Below are 16,110 nucleotides of genomic sequence, written 5' to 3' on the forward strand. Positions count from 1 at the left end.
AACAGTTCTTTGAAACTGAAAACATTGAAATATTGAAATGGCCAGCCCAGAGTCCTAATCTAAACGCAAGAGAAAACCTCTGGAAAATCCTTGGTGACAAAGTTATGGCCAATAAACCCACTACAGTCACTGAACTGTGGAAGAGACTGGAAGAAGAGTGGACCAGAATCACACCAAAAAAGTGTGAGAGACTGGTGACGTCCTGTGGCTGTTGATGTGCTCAAGTCATTCAAAGCAAAGGCCTGTACACTTCCTACTAATTTTTGACTGCCGTAACCTTCAGAAAGTTTTGCTATAATCTTCCTTTGTGCTACAGGCATTGCTGTTTTTCAATTTTGATCACTGTGTTTTCCACAAAATAATTATTTTTTTGTTGAAGTTCCTTTCTCTGTTTAAAAACAATGTTCCAGTAGCATGGTATTGCCACAACAAAAAATCCTTCAAATGTTGAGCAATGAAGATTACATTATTTCGGAATAAATCAAGTGTTTACAAATTGTTCTCTAATTTTGATCTCCAGTGTATATAAAGTAGATTTTACATTAAATCCTTCCTTTGGTGTCCCTTTTTTTATTTGTATACTTGTTGTCACATCACTCCCACTTTTCCTTCTGAACAGTGACCTAAGGAGGAATCTGTGCAGGACGGCAGCATGGCTCTCTGATGGCACCTACTTTTCAGAAGCCTGACATTTCTGGCCTGACATTTCTGTTTCAAATATCCTTTTCTAATTGATCTTATGTTATATTCTAATTTTCTGAGACACTGAATTTTGGGTTTTCATTATCTGTAAGCCATAATCCTCAATATCTCAAGAAATAAAGGCTTGAAAAAAAATATTGAACTTTTTCATGATATTCTCATTTTTTGAAATGTACCTGTAACATCAATACTGAACTGGTCTGTTGGACCTTACCGAACTCACTCTAATGACTTTGTAATTCTTCAAGCCCTGTGGGTTTACTCTGAACTGGACTGAACTTTTGACCCTATAAAGTGAAATCCAAAATTTCACTTTCAAATTATTTCATTGATTAACTGATTGATTTTTGTGTTAAATAAAGTTTGGATCATTTATCTTGAAACTCAAAATCGTTTGTCTGTGTCTTTTTGTATATGTTGCTGGTGGCTTTTTGGTCCAGCCTTATTTCTTATTTATCCAAGAGGCCATAACACCAGATCAACTAAATATATTTTACAACCATCTGGGAATGCTGGTGGTCAGAAAGTTCAGCTCTGTTTCCACCTCCTGTTGGCTGCAGAGTCTTTCATCTTACGGGATCCAGCTTTGTCTGTGGCGTCCTCTCTTAATGCCAAGGTTGTGCTTAATGAGTCTGTGCATAGTCTAACATTTCCTCAGCTGTGGATCAGTCACAGTGCTGAAGTATCCTGCATATTCTCTATTAAGAGACAAAGGGCCTCCCAGTTTGCCTTGTTTTTTGCTTGATTCTTGCAAATGAGGAAGTAGTCCCTCTGAAGGTCAGGGTTTTGTCAGAAAGCGTGGCAGACTCACTTTCTTTAAGCCGAATATAAAATTCAAATTCTCTCTCTTGTATTTTGATGAGCTCTGCATGAGTTATTTGATCTTTTCCGTTGCAAAAGGAGGATGGTTTACAGAGTTCTACATGCAGTCTCAATGTGATGACTATCCATCTCTTTTCTATACCACTTATCCTGTTTGGGGTCGCGGAGGGGCTGAAGCCTATCCTAGCTGTCATTGGGTGAGAGGCGGGGTACACCCTGGATTGGTCGCTGGTCAATCGCAGGGCTGATATATAGAGACACACAACCAGGAACGCTCACATTCACACCTATAGCTAATTTAGAGTTAACAATTAACCTAACAAGCATGTTTTTAGTGGTGAAGGGAAGCCGGAGTACCCGGAGAGAACCCACACATGCACGGGGAGAACTCAGCACAGAAAGGCCCTGACCAGGAAGCGAACCAGGGACCTTCTTGCTGTGAGGCAACAGCGCTAACGCCTGCACCACTGTGCAGCCCTCTGATGAATATAACACCATTAATCATATTCTGCACTTTTAATGAATGTGTTAAGGTCTTACAATTCCAAACTGCCAGAGAACCGGCTGGTGCAAGAAATGGGTCAAGTTAGTCATGTCTTCTCAGGGCCCCTAGTAGCCCGGGGCCACAGGCGATTGCCTACTTTGCCTTATGGTAAAGTCCACCTCTGGTCCTTAATGAGAGTTTATTAGTACTTTATTGTAAAAGACCATAATCTATGGCTAGTAGGCATGTAGTAAGAGTTTATCCACGATAACCTTCTGATTACTGCATATCAGTAGCCAATAAGAAGGGAGCAGTGCAGCCCCCTGAGTGCAGCTGTGATCAAGAGTAGTAGGACCATGTCTGAGTCAGTGAATCGGTTTTTGGAACTCAGTCCAGTGAAGGTTTTGGACCTGTTGCTCTTTTACTGCCAGCTGAGCCGTTTAATGTTTGTTTGTTCTTTTGGTTGAACAAAGTGCAACACTGTGATTCCAATGACCTAAATATTATTTCAGGACTGTTTTTCTATCAGCAGATTTTCAGCAAGAGAGGAGATAAATAGTTTTTGACCTGGGTAACATCATGGTGAGAAATAAAACGGCATGATTTTGAGTAGGGGTGTGACAAGACGCTTATCTCACGAGACAAGATGACGAGATTTATGCCCACAAGACACAAGACAAGACAAGATTTTACACTTTTTTTTTAATTTTGGAAAAAAATATATGAGTGGAAAATATGTCCTTTATATGACTGAAAGTCATTATTGTAAAGCATTCAGGTCTATTCAGGAATGTTTAAACTCCTCTTGTACTGAATAGGCTATCAATGCTTACACACAGGTTGTCTTGTCTAACTCTGACTCAAACTGTACATCTGAATGCTCTTCAAATCAAGCCTTTCATTTTAATAGTCTACTACATCCTTATTTTACTACACTATAGACTTATTGCTACCATTATAATACTAAAGATAAAAGCACTTAGATTATTTGGAAAGTAATTTAAAAACCATTTACAACAGACTGAGATATAAAGAGATACATCAGTAAAAATCAAACTATTTCTCATCCTCTTTCAGTACATGCATATTTAAAACACTCAAAAGAAATATTTCTGTCAATAATGGGGTTGTTTGTTTTTACAGTAACAAAGAAAAAGCTTATTTTATCGTTTTGTGGTCTGTTTTCTCATATGAGCTTTGGACACGACACAAAGATGAGGTTGTGTGTGCGTTGGTGAGCGAGTGTGTGTCTCTCCTCTGTCTGCTGTCAGAAAACAGAGCGTGTTTAACTGGGGCTAACACCTCGATTTTTGGAGCAAACAGTGGACTATGGCACTCAAACAGAGTTTGTTTTACTAAGTTTACCACTGCAGTTTACAACCATCTGCTGCACTACACATGTTAAGCTTCTGACTGATGATAGCACAGCCAACAGCTGATGGATGAGTGACTGACAGATGGTTAGATGAGAAGGAGATATGAGGAAGCAGTGACTGAATCAAAGTTACAAAGTCACAGATACTGGTACCATGAGTGAGTCTGCGCGCATACACAAACTCACGGAGACTGCTCAGGTCTCCAGCAGCAACATTTAATCATTTCACACCGTTATGACGAACGTATTATGCATTTGTGGATCATGCACGGGGGGGGGAGAGTAGTGCTCTGAATCGGTCACTGATCAGCTCTGTTTCTTCATTAGCTGGAAAACCAACAATTATAAAGTGTCCCGTGCATCTTTGTGATCTTTCATAACTTCCAGTTAGGTATGTTTTCTGTCACGAGAGCTGCTGCTCCTGGTGTCGGCAATAATGATCACGCAAAATGATTTTCACCTTGACGAGATAGCTCATAACGTTTTGGTCTCGCAAGATCTCACGGCACGAGATCTCATCACAGCCCTAATTTTGAGTTATCTGAATTTTTGTTTTAAACTTTTGTCTTTATAACTTTATTTTTAATGGAGACACTTTAAGGCTCACTCTAGCTACAATAAGGAGCCACATGTAGTAACTGGACCAAACAACAATCAATACTGTCCTTGACAGCCTCAGGCCAATGATTGACTAATGATTGAGAAATCCTGCATGTTTCCTGACACGCTAAAACCTATTAAAAGGGAACTTCTGTTAGATCTTTGACTATAAGCTGCTGACGAAAGGAGCATCACCATGGATCTGTACAAAGCAGCTCTTCTTCTGGGAGCTCTGATCTGCACTGGTAAGACATGATGACATCTGTTTCATTAAAATTCAACATTTCTACTTATTTGCTTTGAAATTTTAAAAATAATCGACTGACAATAATTTGCTTCACAGCAAAAGTATGCTATCATGACACACCTATCAAAGCTGTTCAAACAGTTTTACGTTTCTAAACCTTGCAACAATAGTAAAAAAATTTGTGTTTGGTAGATTCAGTGGTTGACTTTTAATTTTTGAAATTTTCGAGTGCTTTCATCCATTTATCAATCTTCTTCCACTTATCTGGGGTCAGACTGTGGTGATAGCAGGTTGAGCTCAGCTCCCTCTTCACCACAACGGTCCGGCACAACGCCCACAGTCATGCTGGTGCTGTCAATCTCATGCTCCCTTTAACCCTCACTTGTGAACAAGACCCCCAAGTACTCTTGGAGCTCAGAATTGAAGGATTTGAAGTCACAAAACCTGAACCCAGTTGGGAGCTAGAACAAAGCTTATACATGCAGGGAATTATATTTTTCTCTATACGGAATAAAACATTTACTTTGTTGCTTTTCTGATGTCAGTACATGGAGTTGAAGTGGTTGGCTACACCAAAACTGAAGGAGCATGGATCCTCTCACAGAAAGGACACTTCACTGTCAACACTGCAGCTGAGTGTGCAGCAAAATGTGACTCTGAAATAACGTTCACCTGCAGGTAAGTTTGGGCTTTGACTTAAGTTTTTGCATTTGCAATTATGAAACTATTTAAATTCTACATATGTGACTCAGACTTTTCCAACTAAACTCAACCTGCTGTGTTCACAGATCTTTCATGTATGTTGAAAACAATCATGAGTGTTGGACATCAGCCGCCAACTCCACAGAAGAGACAGTCCTTCGTAAAAACGGCACAGCTTTGTATGACAAAACAGGCAAGTCCTTGTGTCTTTTCATTATGTTATTTTAGCAGCCAAAATCTATCATTTTGTGCTTTCAATTTCAAACATTAATTTTCATACAAACTGAGTGGTCTAGAAGGGTGATCATATTAGGGGTTTTTTGTTTTGTTTTTTTAACTTTTATGGAATTATGGTCCATATTTAGCCTATGATGCAATATCAGTCATAATTTGACTGCCAAAACAGTGACGAGAATGACGCATTTTAAATGCATCCGAAGTCTCAACAGAACGGTGAGGAGAAAATATCCTACCTTTACTCTGTGCTCTTTTGTGCGGGGAGGAAACACATCACTACAGGAGATACACAAAAACGTCTTCTCCACCAAGACAAACCTTTAGTGTGGCTCTCTGCTCTGGTTTTAACAACGGTCCTACATCCGAGCTAACAGATGCCGCAGGCCCTGGATATACCAGACAAGCCCAACGTATGATCGCAAAGCCATGCTGAAACAGACTGGGTGAAAAGCGAAAAAATCATTTCTGTGACGGAAAGCTTTCAGTGTTGCACTCTGCCCTTGTATTAATAAAGACATGTCATCAAGTTCAGACAAAACCGCCACCGTGACTCAGAGATGCACACAAGTCATTTTTGCAAGTCCAAGTCAAGTCTCAAGTCTCCGATGGTTGTAATGAGCGTTCTATGATCTGCCTTTGACGTCCAGTCTGCTTAGACCACTGCATTTTTCTATCTGAGGAATTTAAATCCTGTACTGTGTTATCACCATCTGTAGGGTGGGGTATTGTCTGTGGCCGGCTCACCGTGGTGTGCGCATGTGTACACTCACATATGAACAGGGCTTGACATTAACTTTTTTTTCACACCAGCCAATGTGACTATTGGCTGATAGCCACTCAGTGTTTCACTAGCCATAGTTCTGTTGTTGGTAATGTATGTTCTATATATCATATGTACCTCTGCTTTAAGATCCCACATCAACATGATCAATATCAGCCCTCCTCTTAATAAAGCTCCTCTCTGTGTACATATGAAACACTACAGACACATGAGTCATACTTCACTGATAGAGACAGACACTGAGACATTGGAGATAAAATGTTCTTATTTGTCAGATGGATTCCTTTAATGGAAGTAATTTTATACTAACACAGAAACACTAACTGTTTATAAACTGTTTATTCTGAAATAAAATAAAAACTTAGTGAGCATTTCTAATTCTCACTCAGATCTTCAACAGAGTATGCTGAGTATTTCTCCCAATTCTCCTTATGAAACTCCTGTCATCATTTATGGTGCAGCTTTCTTTATATGGGTAACATCAAGCTCAATTTTACTGTATTCAGCTGAAATCTCCTGGATTCCTTAGTTACTCATTTCTCTGTTACAGCCTCTTATCCATCTGTCTCTGTTTCTCACTGCCTCCATGAACCATATTTAAAGTTTTAATGTTCCTATCGTCTTTTGTGTCTGTTCATTATCAATAAGCAGAAATGCAGAGATTCCATCATTAATTTTTTTCCCATAAACATATGATATTATGGGAATATTAAACAAATCATATTTTAACATTGGTCCCACCTATGGCTCCTGCGGGTGACACAGACACACACACAGCTGGAGCGCACACACATAAACAGCGCTGACGCTGATCCTCTGTGGTCAAAGAGGAGCTTTAATGCAGGACAGTGTTTCCCATACATTCGTTTGTGGCGGACCGCCACAAATATATTTTGGCGCAACCTGTTCGCCGTCGCTCTGTGAATGTAGCATGCCGTTAAAATGACTATATCACGAATATGCGAGTATAAATTATGTGGAAGTTTTGAGCCGCCAGCGTGCATTTCTCGCTGGAGTTTCACTTCTCCCATTGTCCCTGAATGCATCTCTCACAGCAGAGAGCTGTCTTTTTCTCTTCCGCCCATCCACAAAACTCATGTACATGCAGCCGGGTTTTTTTTATATCAGCGGCAAGAGAAGCGAGGGAGAAGAGGGTAAACAGAGCAGCGTGGTGAGTTAGCTGCTAGTTAGATGCCTGACGGACACCGAGAAACAGCGCTGGATCTGCAGCGTTGAGCAGTCGTTCAACTTTGAAAAGGAAGAGGTCTAACTCACGTGGTATTCGTTAAAATACGCCGCAAGATGACTCTGAGATAACGGCGGCAGTTACACAACACACCACTGAAGACATGAGCCCAGTGTTGTTGAAAAGCCAGGATTTACAAATCTAATAAAGACACCACCCAGAATATGTGATCTACCTGGGTGCAAACATTTTGCTGAAAACTCCCTGCCAGAGTCGTACACGTCAGAAAGAAGACGGCCCAGCAGCAGACAAATGTGATCCACTTCTCCACAACAACAGAGCCTAATCTCAGCCTTACAGTTCAAAACACCGACAACAAGTAGTTAAAATGCTCCTGCCTCAAGACAAGCTTGTTCCCCCCGTGAAGGAGAATTTATTGAATAAGGTCTAAAGACGCTCTCGTGTCATGAACTTGTCAGAAACTGGTCCAGCGTTCATCAGCACAGATAACGGACTAAAATAATCACAGCTGTGCCTGAATGGAGGACCAGACTGCAGGGTTTTGGCCTCTGGCTGCATGCAGGATTGGTGAGTTTTGTGTAGGTTTGCTTCACCCTTAATGACGGAAATAATCATTTTATAATCAGCAATAGTAAACAACAAAACATTTCAGCACTTTACATACACTGCAAAAGACAGAGTATTTCATGATTTATGTATTTTGGATTTATTAATAAAAGATTGAGTAAAGTACTTTTAAAAAAAGTACTGCTAAATTTAACTTTATATTTATTTTTATTGTCTGCATACAATTTTATTAAAAATCTAATAGAACAGTCTATTCTAATCACCTAACTAGTGTCATTTGGGGCTGAATTAAATACAGCTGCTGAGAGGCCATTTCAAAATATCGCTATACATGTGGTGTACCATGATATTGCAAAAATATATTGGGATATCAATTTTAGGCTTTTTTTTTTTTTTTTTTAGGAAGCTCCGTTAAATAAAATGCCTCAAGAAAGGGTGCAAGCTCTGCAGGAACAAAATCTGACAAAATTCGTACTCTTTTTTATTTAAGTAAGCTACTTTATCTATTCAACCTTATTTCTTATTTATTCATTTTTAATTATTTCTTTAAATAAGCTATTGTATTTTTTTAATTTAAATGTATTTTTGTTAAGTTTATTTGGTGTTTGTTTACATTTGACATTAAAATAAAGTTTTATATTCAAATCCAAATCAAACACCATGGGGTTTATTTTCGCATTTACTTGACATGTGACTGTAGGTGCAGGAGACCAGAGCCATAAAAACTTCCAGTGAGACACATCCAACTCTACCTACCAGCCAGGATAACCCTTTCTTCTTTTACAGAGGACTGTATGGAGTGCATTGGTGAGAACTACAGAGGATGAGTCTCCTCAACAATAAATGGCTATACTTGTCAACGCTGGGATTCTCAGACGCCACATGGGCATGACTACAAACCCATCTCGTAAGACCGCCAATGACAACATCATTTTATCAAACAACCACAGGAACTATTTAACAATCATCCAATAAAAGTTTCCTGATATAAAACACAAATGCATTAACTTACTGTTTCTTTTGCATGCTCTTAAGTCATCCAGGGAAGAATCTGGAGGAGAACTACTGTCGAAACCCAAACAGTGACCCCCGGCCCTGGTGTTATACCACCAACCCCAACAAACAAAGGGAATTCTGCTCTATACCCCGGTGCTGTAAGTCCATTAACACGTTTTCTAACAAAATAATCTATAGCAATTTCACAACAGAAGAAAATATGCACATTGACCCTTTATTCCAAGGTCTTCTTCACTTGTTTGTTCTCTGAGATCATAAACCCATCAATCTCATCTTCTTTGCTCAGCAACTATACCTCCACCCATTCGCCCAGAGCTCACCTGTATAACAGGTAAAGGTGAAGCATACAGAGGCACAATAGCTGTGACACTGTCTGGAAAAACATGCCAGAGATGGTCCACTCAGACGCCACACCAACACGATCATACACCAGATATCTACCAATGCAAGTAAGAACCACTGGAACAGAGAAATGTTGTTCTCCCTATGAAAGAGACCAAGTTATTGTTATTTGACTTAAAAGTTACATTAATTGCAGTGCGTAATATTTAACAAAAATCCCTGCAAACAAAAGAAAAAAAATCAGTGACCGATATCTCGGAGACTTCAAAATAAAAATAAAACATTTATCATAATTCCAAGCAGATGAAGTTCGTCATTTTTATGTACCTGCACTCATCTCTGGTACTGTGTCATTGCTTTTCAGAGGCCTCGAGAACAACTACTGTCGCAATCCAGACAGTTCCGACAAGCCATGGTGTTTCACCACTGACCGTCACACTCGATGGGAGTACTGCAATGTACCGAGCTGTGGAGCTGTACAAGGTATGACACTGAACATTCATGATGATGATAACATCTGCAGTGTTGTTCTTCATCATCACTCATGGTATATAGAGTCCGACCAATTGATCAGTGGGCCGATTAATTGGGCTGATCATAGCGTATCACAGATTAATCAACATCGACCAATATGTAGCCATTAACTTTTTTTTTTTTTTTTTTTGCTGTGTGAGAATTTTGTTGCTCTGCTCCTGTGTGTCTCTGCTGTACTCAGTCCGAGTGCCTGGCCCCTCCCCCCTACACACAAGCAGCTTTCTCCCCCCCACTCAGGCCCGTCCACACGGAAACGAATTCAGGAGTATACACAAAAGTTTTCTGTCATATCGGCATTTCATCCACACGGAAACAGCATTTTGGGTGACTGTAAACCAGGGTTCCCAAATTACTTTTTCCCAGGGGCAAAAATATTTCAAGCACAGAACGCCGAGGGCCGGACATCGATTTTTTTTTTATTTACACATACATATATATGGGTTAATTAGCTACTTTAGATAAATGATTTATTTGCAAGTAATCGAAACAGGTTAGGCATAAATATGCTGTCCCTGTATCAGGTGGCATATTTTTTTTTTGCATTTTTAATGTGTTTAAGACCCACTGATGCTAAATTTACAGGGCTGGAATATTCATTATAAATATGCATTCAACATGACTGTTTATGGCTTTAAAACGGCAACCTATTGTCCACAATATCTGATCTAACCCCCGAGATTATTTCACCCGACCTAGGATCTGTGCAGAGTCCAGAAAGAGAGAGAGAGGAGGATCCCACAGAGATGTTTCCATAACTGCTGCACTATTACTGCTCAAGAAGCTATAAACCCTCACCTGAGTGAAAACTTGACTTAAAACTACATGTCTTCTGCATGTTCTTCTGCACATCCATTCTGACATCCCTGCGCGCGTCATTAAGTGGCGCATCTCCGTGCGTAATTATGCCTTAGACCAAAAATGCCAATCTCTCATGTCATAGGGCAGCCTGTGTCCAGGTTAGGATTACATTTTCAGTTATAAAAAATTTGTTCCATCATTATGAGAGTAATTTTTACCATTTAATGCGACCTGGAGTCAAATACGCCACAGGATTTATAAACGATGTCCCGTTTAAATGTTGGTGATCAAGACCATAATTGCATGTCTTTTTGACATAAAATTAAATCGTATGTAAATAAATTTAGTTGATATTAGTTTTGCATTACAGATTCTTTATAATGAGGGATTAACCCTCGGTCCCTTGTAATTTTTATCTACATTTGTCCTTGTTTGTCCTGAAAACGGACATGCAGAAAGGTGCTAATAAAATAATCATTTTTCAACTTTTTTTTACTTTCACTGCTTCAAATCTCTTCAACAACTTCAACCCTGACCATTAAAAAAAAAATTCAAAAATTCAATGTTACACCCTTTTTATGCCAGTTATTGTACACCACGTCACTGCTACTTTTTATGGTAAAAAAACACAAAAACACCATAATTCCCATATAAAATGATCTAGGGAAAAAAAAAAAAACTTTTTTTTTTTTTCAATAAATAGAGTCTGGGCCATGCAAATGATGAGTAGTAAAATTGATTTTGATGCATTGAAATTTTTTCTGTAGTGCTGAATGCTATATCTTAGCTACATCTGTCAATACTCATTTTTCAATTTTTTGTTTAAACTTTCACTGCTTCAGATCTCTTCAACAACTTCAACCCTGACTACTGAAAAAAATCAAAAATCAAAAAAAATTTTTCAATGTTACACCCTTTTTATGTCACTTATTGTACACTATGCCTATGACTTGGATTCATCCATGCTAAACAGATGAGTCCATCCATGCATAAAACACGCCAGTTTCACCCTCCTTTTGTTGCGCCTCCTCCTCTACCAAATCTAATGCGAGTGAATGCATTTGTTCATGTTAGGTTTATTTTATGTACAGGCATAAAGAATCACAGGATATATGTAGGATATGAACCACGAACACACGCATTTCCACCTCTAACCAAAATGTGACCACAAATATGCCAATTACGCGCAGATATAAATGTACTTCATCTTCGAGATATGATATATTCTTACCTATTGATGGAAAGGACCCATGCATCCTCATGCTTGTAAATCCACTTGCTATGAAGTGAGGGCAAAGCTGAAATTGTCCAAATGTCCCTCTTTCTTAGTCCCAGGCTGCAGAATCCACAGGTAACATATTCTAATGTAAACACTTCACTTATGGCACGTCCACTTGTAAACATACACGCAGATTCGCACCCGATCACACATGTAGGAGCCCATAAACTTTTCCTTACACATCTAGGCCACTCTCAGACATCCATATCTAGTGGCATGAATCGGTTCATTTAGTTCTGATGATGTTTAGCAGGTGAAATAGCGCTCCGAACTCTCTGAGCGCATGGAAGGAAAACCATGTCTGCGCTGCTGAAAGGGTTAAAATGGTGCGCTGCACTATCTGCTGGATCACAGTTTAATGGTGAAATTTAGATCCCTGGTGATCGACTGACTGCAAAAAAATTGGTGCTCTAAGTTGTTCTGGTGCCCTAGACAAACAGTCAAAAAAATGTGTTTTTAATGAAGTCTATGTGTCTGATTTCGGACAAACAAGGCTGGATGTAGCTATTTCGCGTCATGGGCGTTCTATGGGTGACACGGTTTTCATTTTTTTATTTTTTTTTAATATGAAGAAAAATAATAACTTTGGCCAAATTTGATGCCTCAATCTATGAAAATGTGACTATTAACTCAAAAAAAACAATGATAAAAAAGATGAATGTCCTCAAAACGGACATAGTAGGGACCGAGGGTTAAATCAGGCTGACATTGAACTGAGTCACTCACCAGAACAGATACGATGTCTGCGTTTGTGGCTGACGGACAATCATGCAGGGAAAGCATTTGCTATCCTGAAAGCAGCTGTTTTAATCCCCCACAGGGCTAGAAGTTTGGTTTTACAAAGCAAAAACCTCTGACATTTGTTAAGGTCTGTGTTGCAGAAAACTAGTCAAGAGGTGCGGGCTGGGCTGGACTCTAGGAGAGTCTGTGCGGCTGATCACAGTGGTTAAATTCTTCATCTTAAAAAAGAAAAATCAAAATTAGACAAAATAAATCCTTCTCCCTCAGTCTTAAAATCATGCAGCTGTATCAGCTGCTTTTTGGACAGCATTTTTGCAGCGCTGAAGTGAAGCAGTTGCGCTGTTGTGTACTCTGCTGTACGTCTTTTTACGATGTTACTCCCTGCTCTCAGGAGAGTTCAAAGTGCCATTTCTAACTCATTCATTATTCATAGTATTATGACCGTTCTTGCTATTATTACAGAAAAATCATGATAAATGAGTGAAAAATTTTATTTTAAACACCTAAGAGGGTAAATATTGAAAATTAATATATTTTCAAAAATTTCCATCTTTTTCCCAAACGTCTCGCAGGCCAGGTGACACCTGATGGCGGGCCGGAAGTAGCCCGCAGGCTGTCATTTGGGGATGGCTGCTGTAAACGATACACTACTTTTTGAAAACGGGACCCAGAGTGCATAAATCCGTAAACCACTACCGTTTCTTTTCTGTGTGGACGGCTATCTGAATCTTTCTTGAAGCGAACGTCACGCGCAGTGTAGCTCTCTGAAGACGCCTGCGCGGGTCCGACCAAAACAAACATGGCGGACTACAGGGTTGTGTTCGTGCTGCAGAAGCTACTGAGCTTGGTATGGCGTTTACAGCAAAATCGGATGCTCCTTTACCACCAACACAAAATGCATACACCATATGTTCTTAAATCCAATGCGGAGAACAAACAGAAGGAGAACTAGAGGAAAGTTTATGTCAGTTTTCTGTGAGCTTCTTCTTCTCTTTTAATGCATTTCTGTGGCAGCAATACAGCGCCACATACAGGTTTGGCATATGCACTACAGCGTTTTCAGGTGTTTAAGTTGCATCTTTGTGAAATAAAGATAAATCCAACTGTTAATTCACATGCCCAACATTATCTAATAAAAGACAATTATACTGCATTTTAACGTTGTCCAAGTTGCATCTTTGTGAAATAAACAAAGATAAATGCAACTGTTAAATTAGTATATATCCTGTGTATATCAATGTTCTGATTTCACATATCGGTCGATATATCAGATATTGATTTGACTTTTTTGTAGCCCCCCAATATCGGGATCGGCATTGGCCCCAAAAATCCTATATCGGTCGGGCTTTGATTGTATACCTCCTGTACAATGAGCACGCTTTGTTTCAAGTAAGACTGAAACTGTTTTATGGAAAAAAAAAACTGAAATCTGTGAAAATATTCTTGATCTCTTAAGAATTGAGCCTTTAGTAACCAGGATTTACTTTATTTCTTACACAAAATAGCATTTTTAGCATGCTCAAACACCATACAAATAGTATTATCATGGAACACTAAGGCTGGGCAAAAATGACAAAAATCAAAATCAAAATTAATTGACTTTTTAACCTCAATTACGATTAATGAATGATTATTCCACCCCCAACCTCCAACTCTGTTTCCTCTGTAAATCTATTGTATAATTTTAAAACAATTAACTGAAAAGAACATGCAAGTTATGGTAATTTATTGAAACAAATGGAAAAAAAAAACATACACATCAGCTGAAATGAAATTGTTCTTTGGAAAAAGCTCAATTTTCCAAAAAAAGTAAAATAAAGATAAACAACTTGTATTTCTTGCTAAAAAATATCTATTTTTTTTTTAACAGTTAAATAAAAGTAGAAAATAAATTTACTGCACATTCAGCTCTGTGTTTGAGTTTTAGCAGACTGGATGGGGTGGTGTCACATGACAAGGACTTCTTCTTCTCTTGGGGTTACAGCAGGCTACACACCTTGCAACACCTGGCTGCCAATCGCATGACTTCACAGCCAGCAGTTTGTTTTAAGGGGGTGGGACGTTATTAGAGAGAGATATTACACTACAAAATAACTGGCACAGCAGGTTTATGTCGGTTTGAGGCTCTGTCAGTTTGATAATTTTTCGATTAATTGCCCAGCTCTATAGAACACACAATGACATGTTGTCAAAATGTACAGAAAATACATAAATAAGTAATTATTTGGTTTGTGCATATACTTCTTCTTTTACAGAGGACTGTATGGAGTGCATTGGTGAGAACTACAGAGGACAAGTGTCTACAACAGAGAATGGCTACACTTGCCAACGCTGGGATTCTCAGATGCCACATGAGCATGACTACAAACCCAGCGTGTAAGACTGCCAATGACAAATCATTTTATCAAACAACCACAGGAACTATTTAACAATCATCCAATAAAAATTCCCCTGATATAAAACACAAGTGAATTAACTCAGCTTTCTCTTTACATGCTCTTTAGTCACCCAGAGAAGAATCTAGAGGAGAACTACTGTCGAAACCCAAGCAGTGACCCCCGGCCATGGTGTTACACCACCAACCCCAACAAACGATGGGAATTTTGCTCCATACCACAATGCTGTAAGTCCATGACCACTTTTTCTAATAAAACATTCTTTCATGTCTTACCAATTTCACAAAAGCAGAAATAATGCACATTTACCCTTTATTCAAAGGTCTTCTTCACTTGTTTGTTCTCTGAGATCATAAACCCATCAATCTCATCTTCTTTGCTCAGCAACTATACCTCCACCCATTCGCCCAGAGCTCACCTGTATAACAGGTAAAGGTGAAGCATACAGAGGCACAATAGCTGTGACACTGTCTGGAAAAACATGCCAGAGATGGTCCACTCAGACGCCACACCAACACAATCGTTCACCAGACATCTATCAATGCAAGTAAGAACCACTGCAACAGAAAAATGTTGTCCTCCCTATGAAAGAGACCAAATTATTGTTATTTGACTTGAAAGTTGCATTAAAGGTGCAGTTTGTAATATTTGACAAAAAATCCCCACAACAAAAGAAAAATCAGTGATTGATATCCTGGAGACTTCAAAAGAAAAATAAAACATTAATTCATAATTCCAAGAAGGTGGCATTTCTCAGTTGATTTTACTTACTCATCTCTGGTACTGTGTCATTGCTTATCAGAGGCCTAGAAAGAAACTACTGTCGTAATCCAGACAATTCCGAAAAACCCTGGTGTTACACCACTGACCCTCAGACTCGATGGGAGTACTGCAATGTACCGAGCTGTGGAGCTGTACAAGGTATGACACTGAACATTCATGATGATGGAAACATCTGCAGTGAAGTTGTTCTCCATCATCATCACTCATGGTATACCTCCTGTAAAATCAGCATGCTTTGACTCTGACTGTTTGTTCTTAAAAAACAGAAATCTGTGAAAATATTCTTGATCTCTTACGAATTGAGTCTTTAGAAACCCAGATGCAGTGTCCAAAACTAACACTCCCCACTCGCCACTTTCAGGTAGATTTTGTCTCTGGCTGATAAATTTTTAAGACAACTCACAACTCTGGCGAGTTATTTTTTTTAACTGGCAAAAAATTCATTTTTCTGTTACTGGAGAACGATGCTGGTATCGGCTGGTTTCCTGGCAAAGTA

The 16,110-nt window shown here is 39.1% G+C and overlaps 1 protein-coding gene across 1 annotated transcript in view; it reads left to right on the plus strand.

The window, feature by feature from the left end:
* Window positions 1-16,110, plus strand: part of LOC121521162 (apolipoprotein(a)-like) — a 33,140-nt gene that overhangs the window by 6,798 nt on the left and 10,232 nt on the right. Inside the window, 11 exon segments of the mRNA XM_041804916.1 lie at window positions 4,157-4,228; window positions 4,776-4,908; window positions 5,019-5,125; window positions 8,511-8,631; window positions 8,760-8,878; window positions 9,028-9,190; window positions 9,448-9,566; window positions 14,691-14,811; window positions 14,940-15,058; window positions 15,216-15,378; window positions 15,634-15,752. Of these exon segments, the coding sequence (XP_041660850.1) occupies window positions 4,157-4,228; window positions 4,776-4,908; window positions 5,019-5,125; window positions 8,511-8,631; window positions 8,760-8,878; window positions 9,028-9,190; window positions 9,448-9,566; window positions 14,691-14,811; window positions 14,940-15,058; window positions 15,216-15,378; window positions 15,634-15,752 (1,356 nt within the window).

The sequence above is a fragment of the Cheilinus undulatus genome, linkage group 14, assembly GCF_018320785.1.
Source record: "Cheilinus undulatus linkage group 14, ASM1832078v1, whole genome shotgun sequence".
NCBI classification, from domain to species: Eukaryota; Metazoa; Chordata; class Actinopteri; order Labriformes; family Labridae; genus Cheilinus; species Cheilinus undulatus.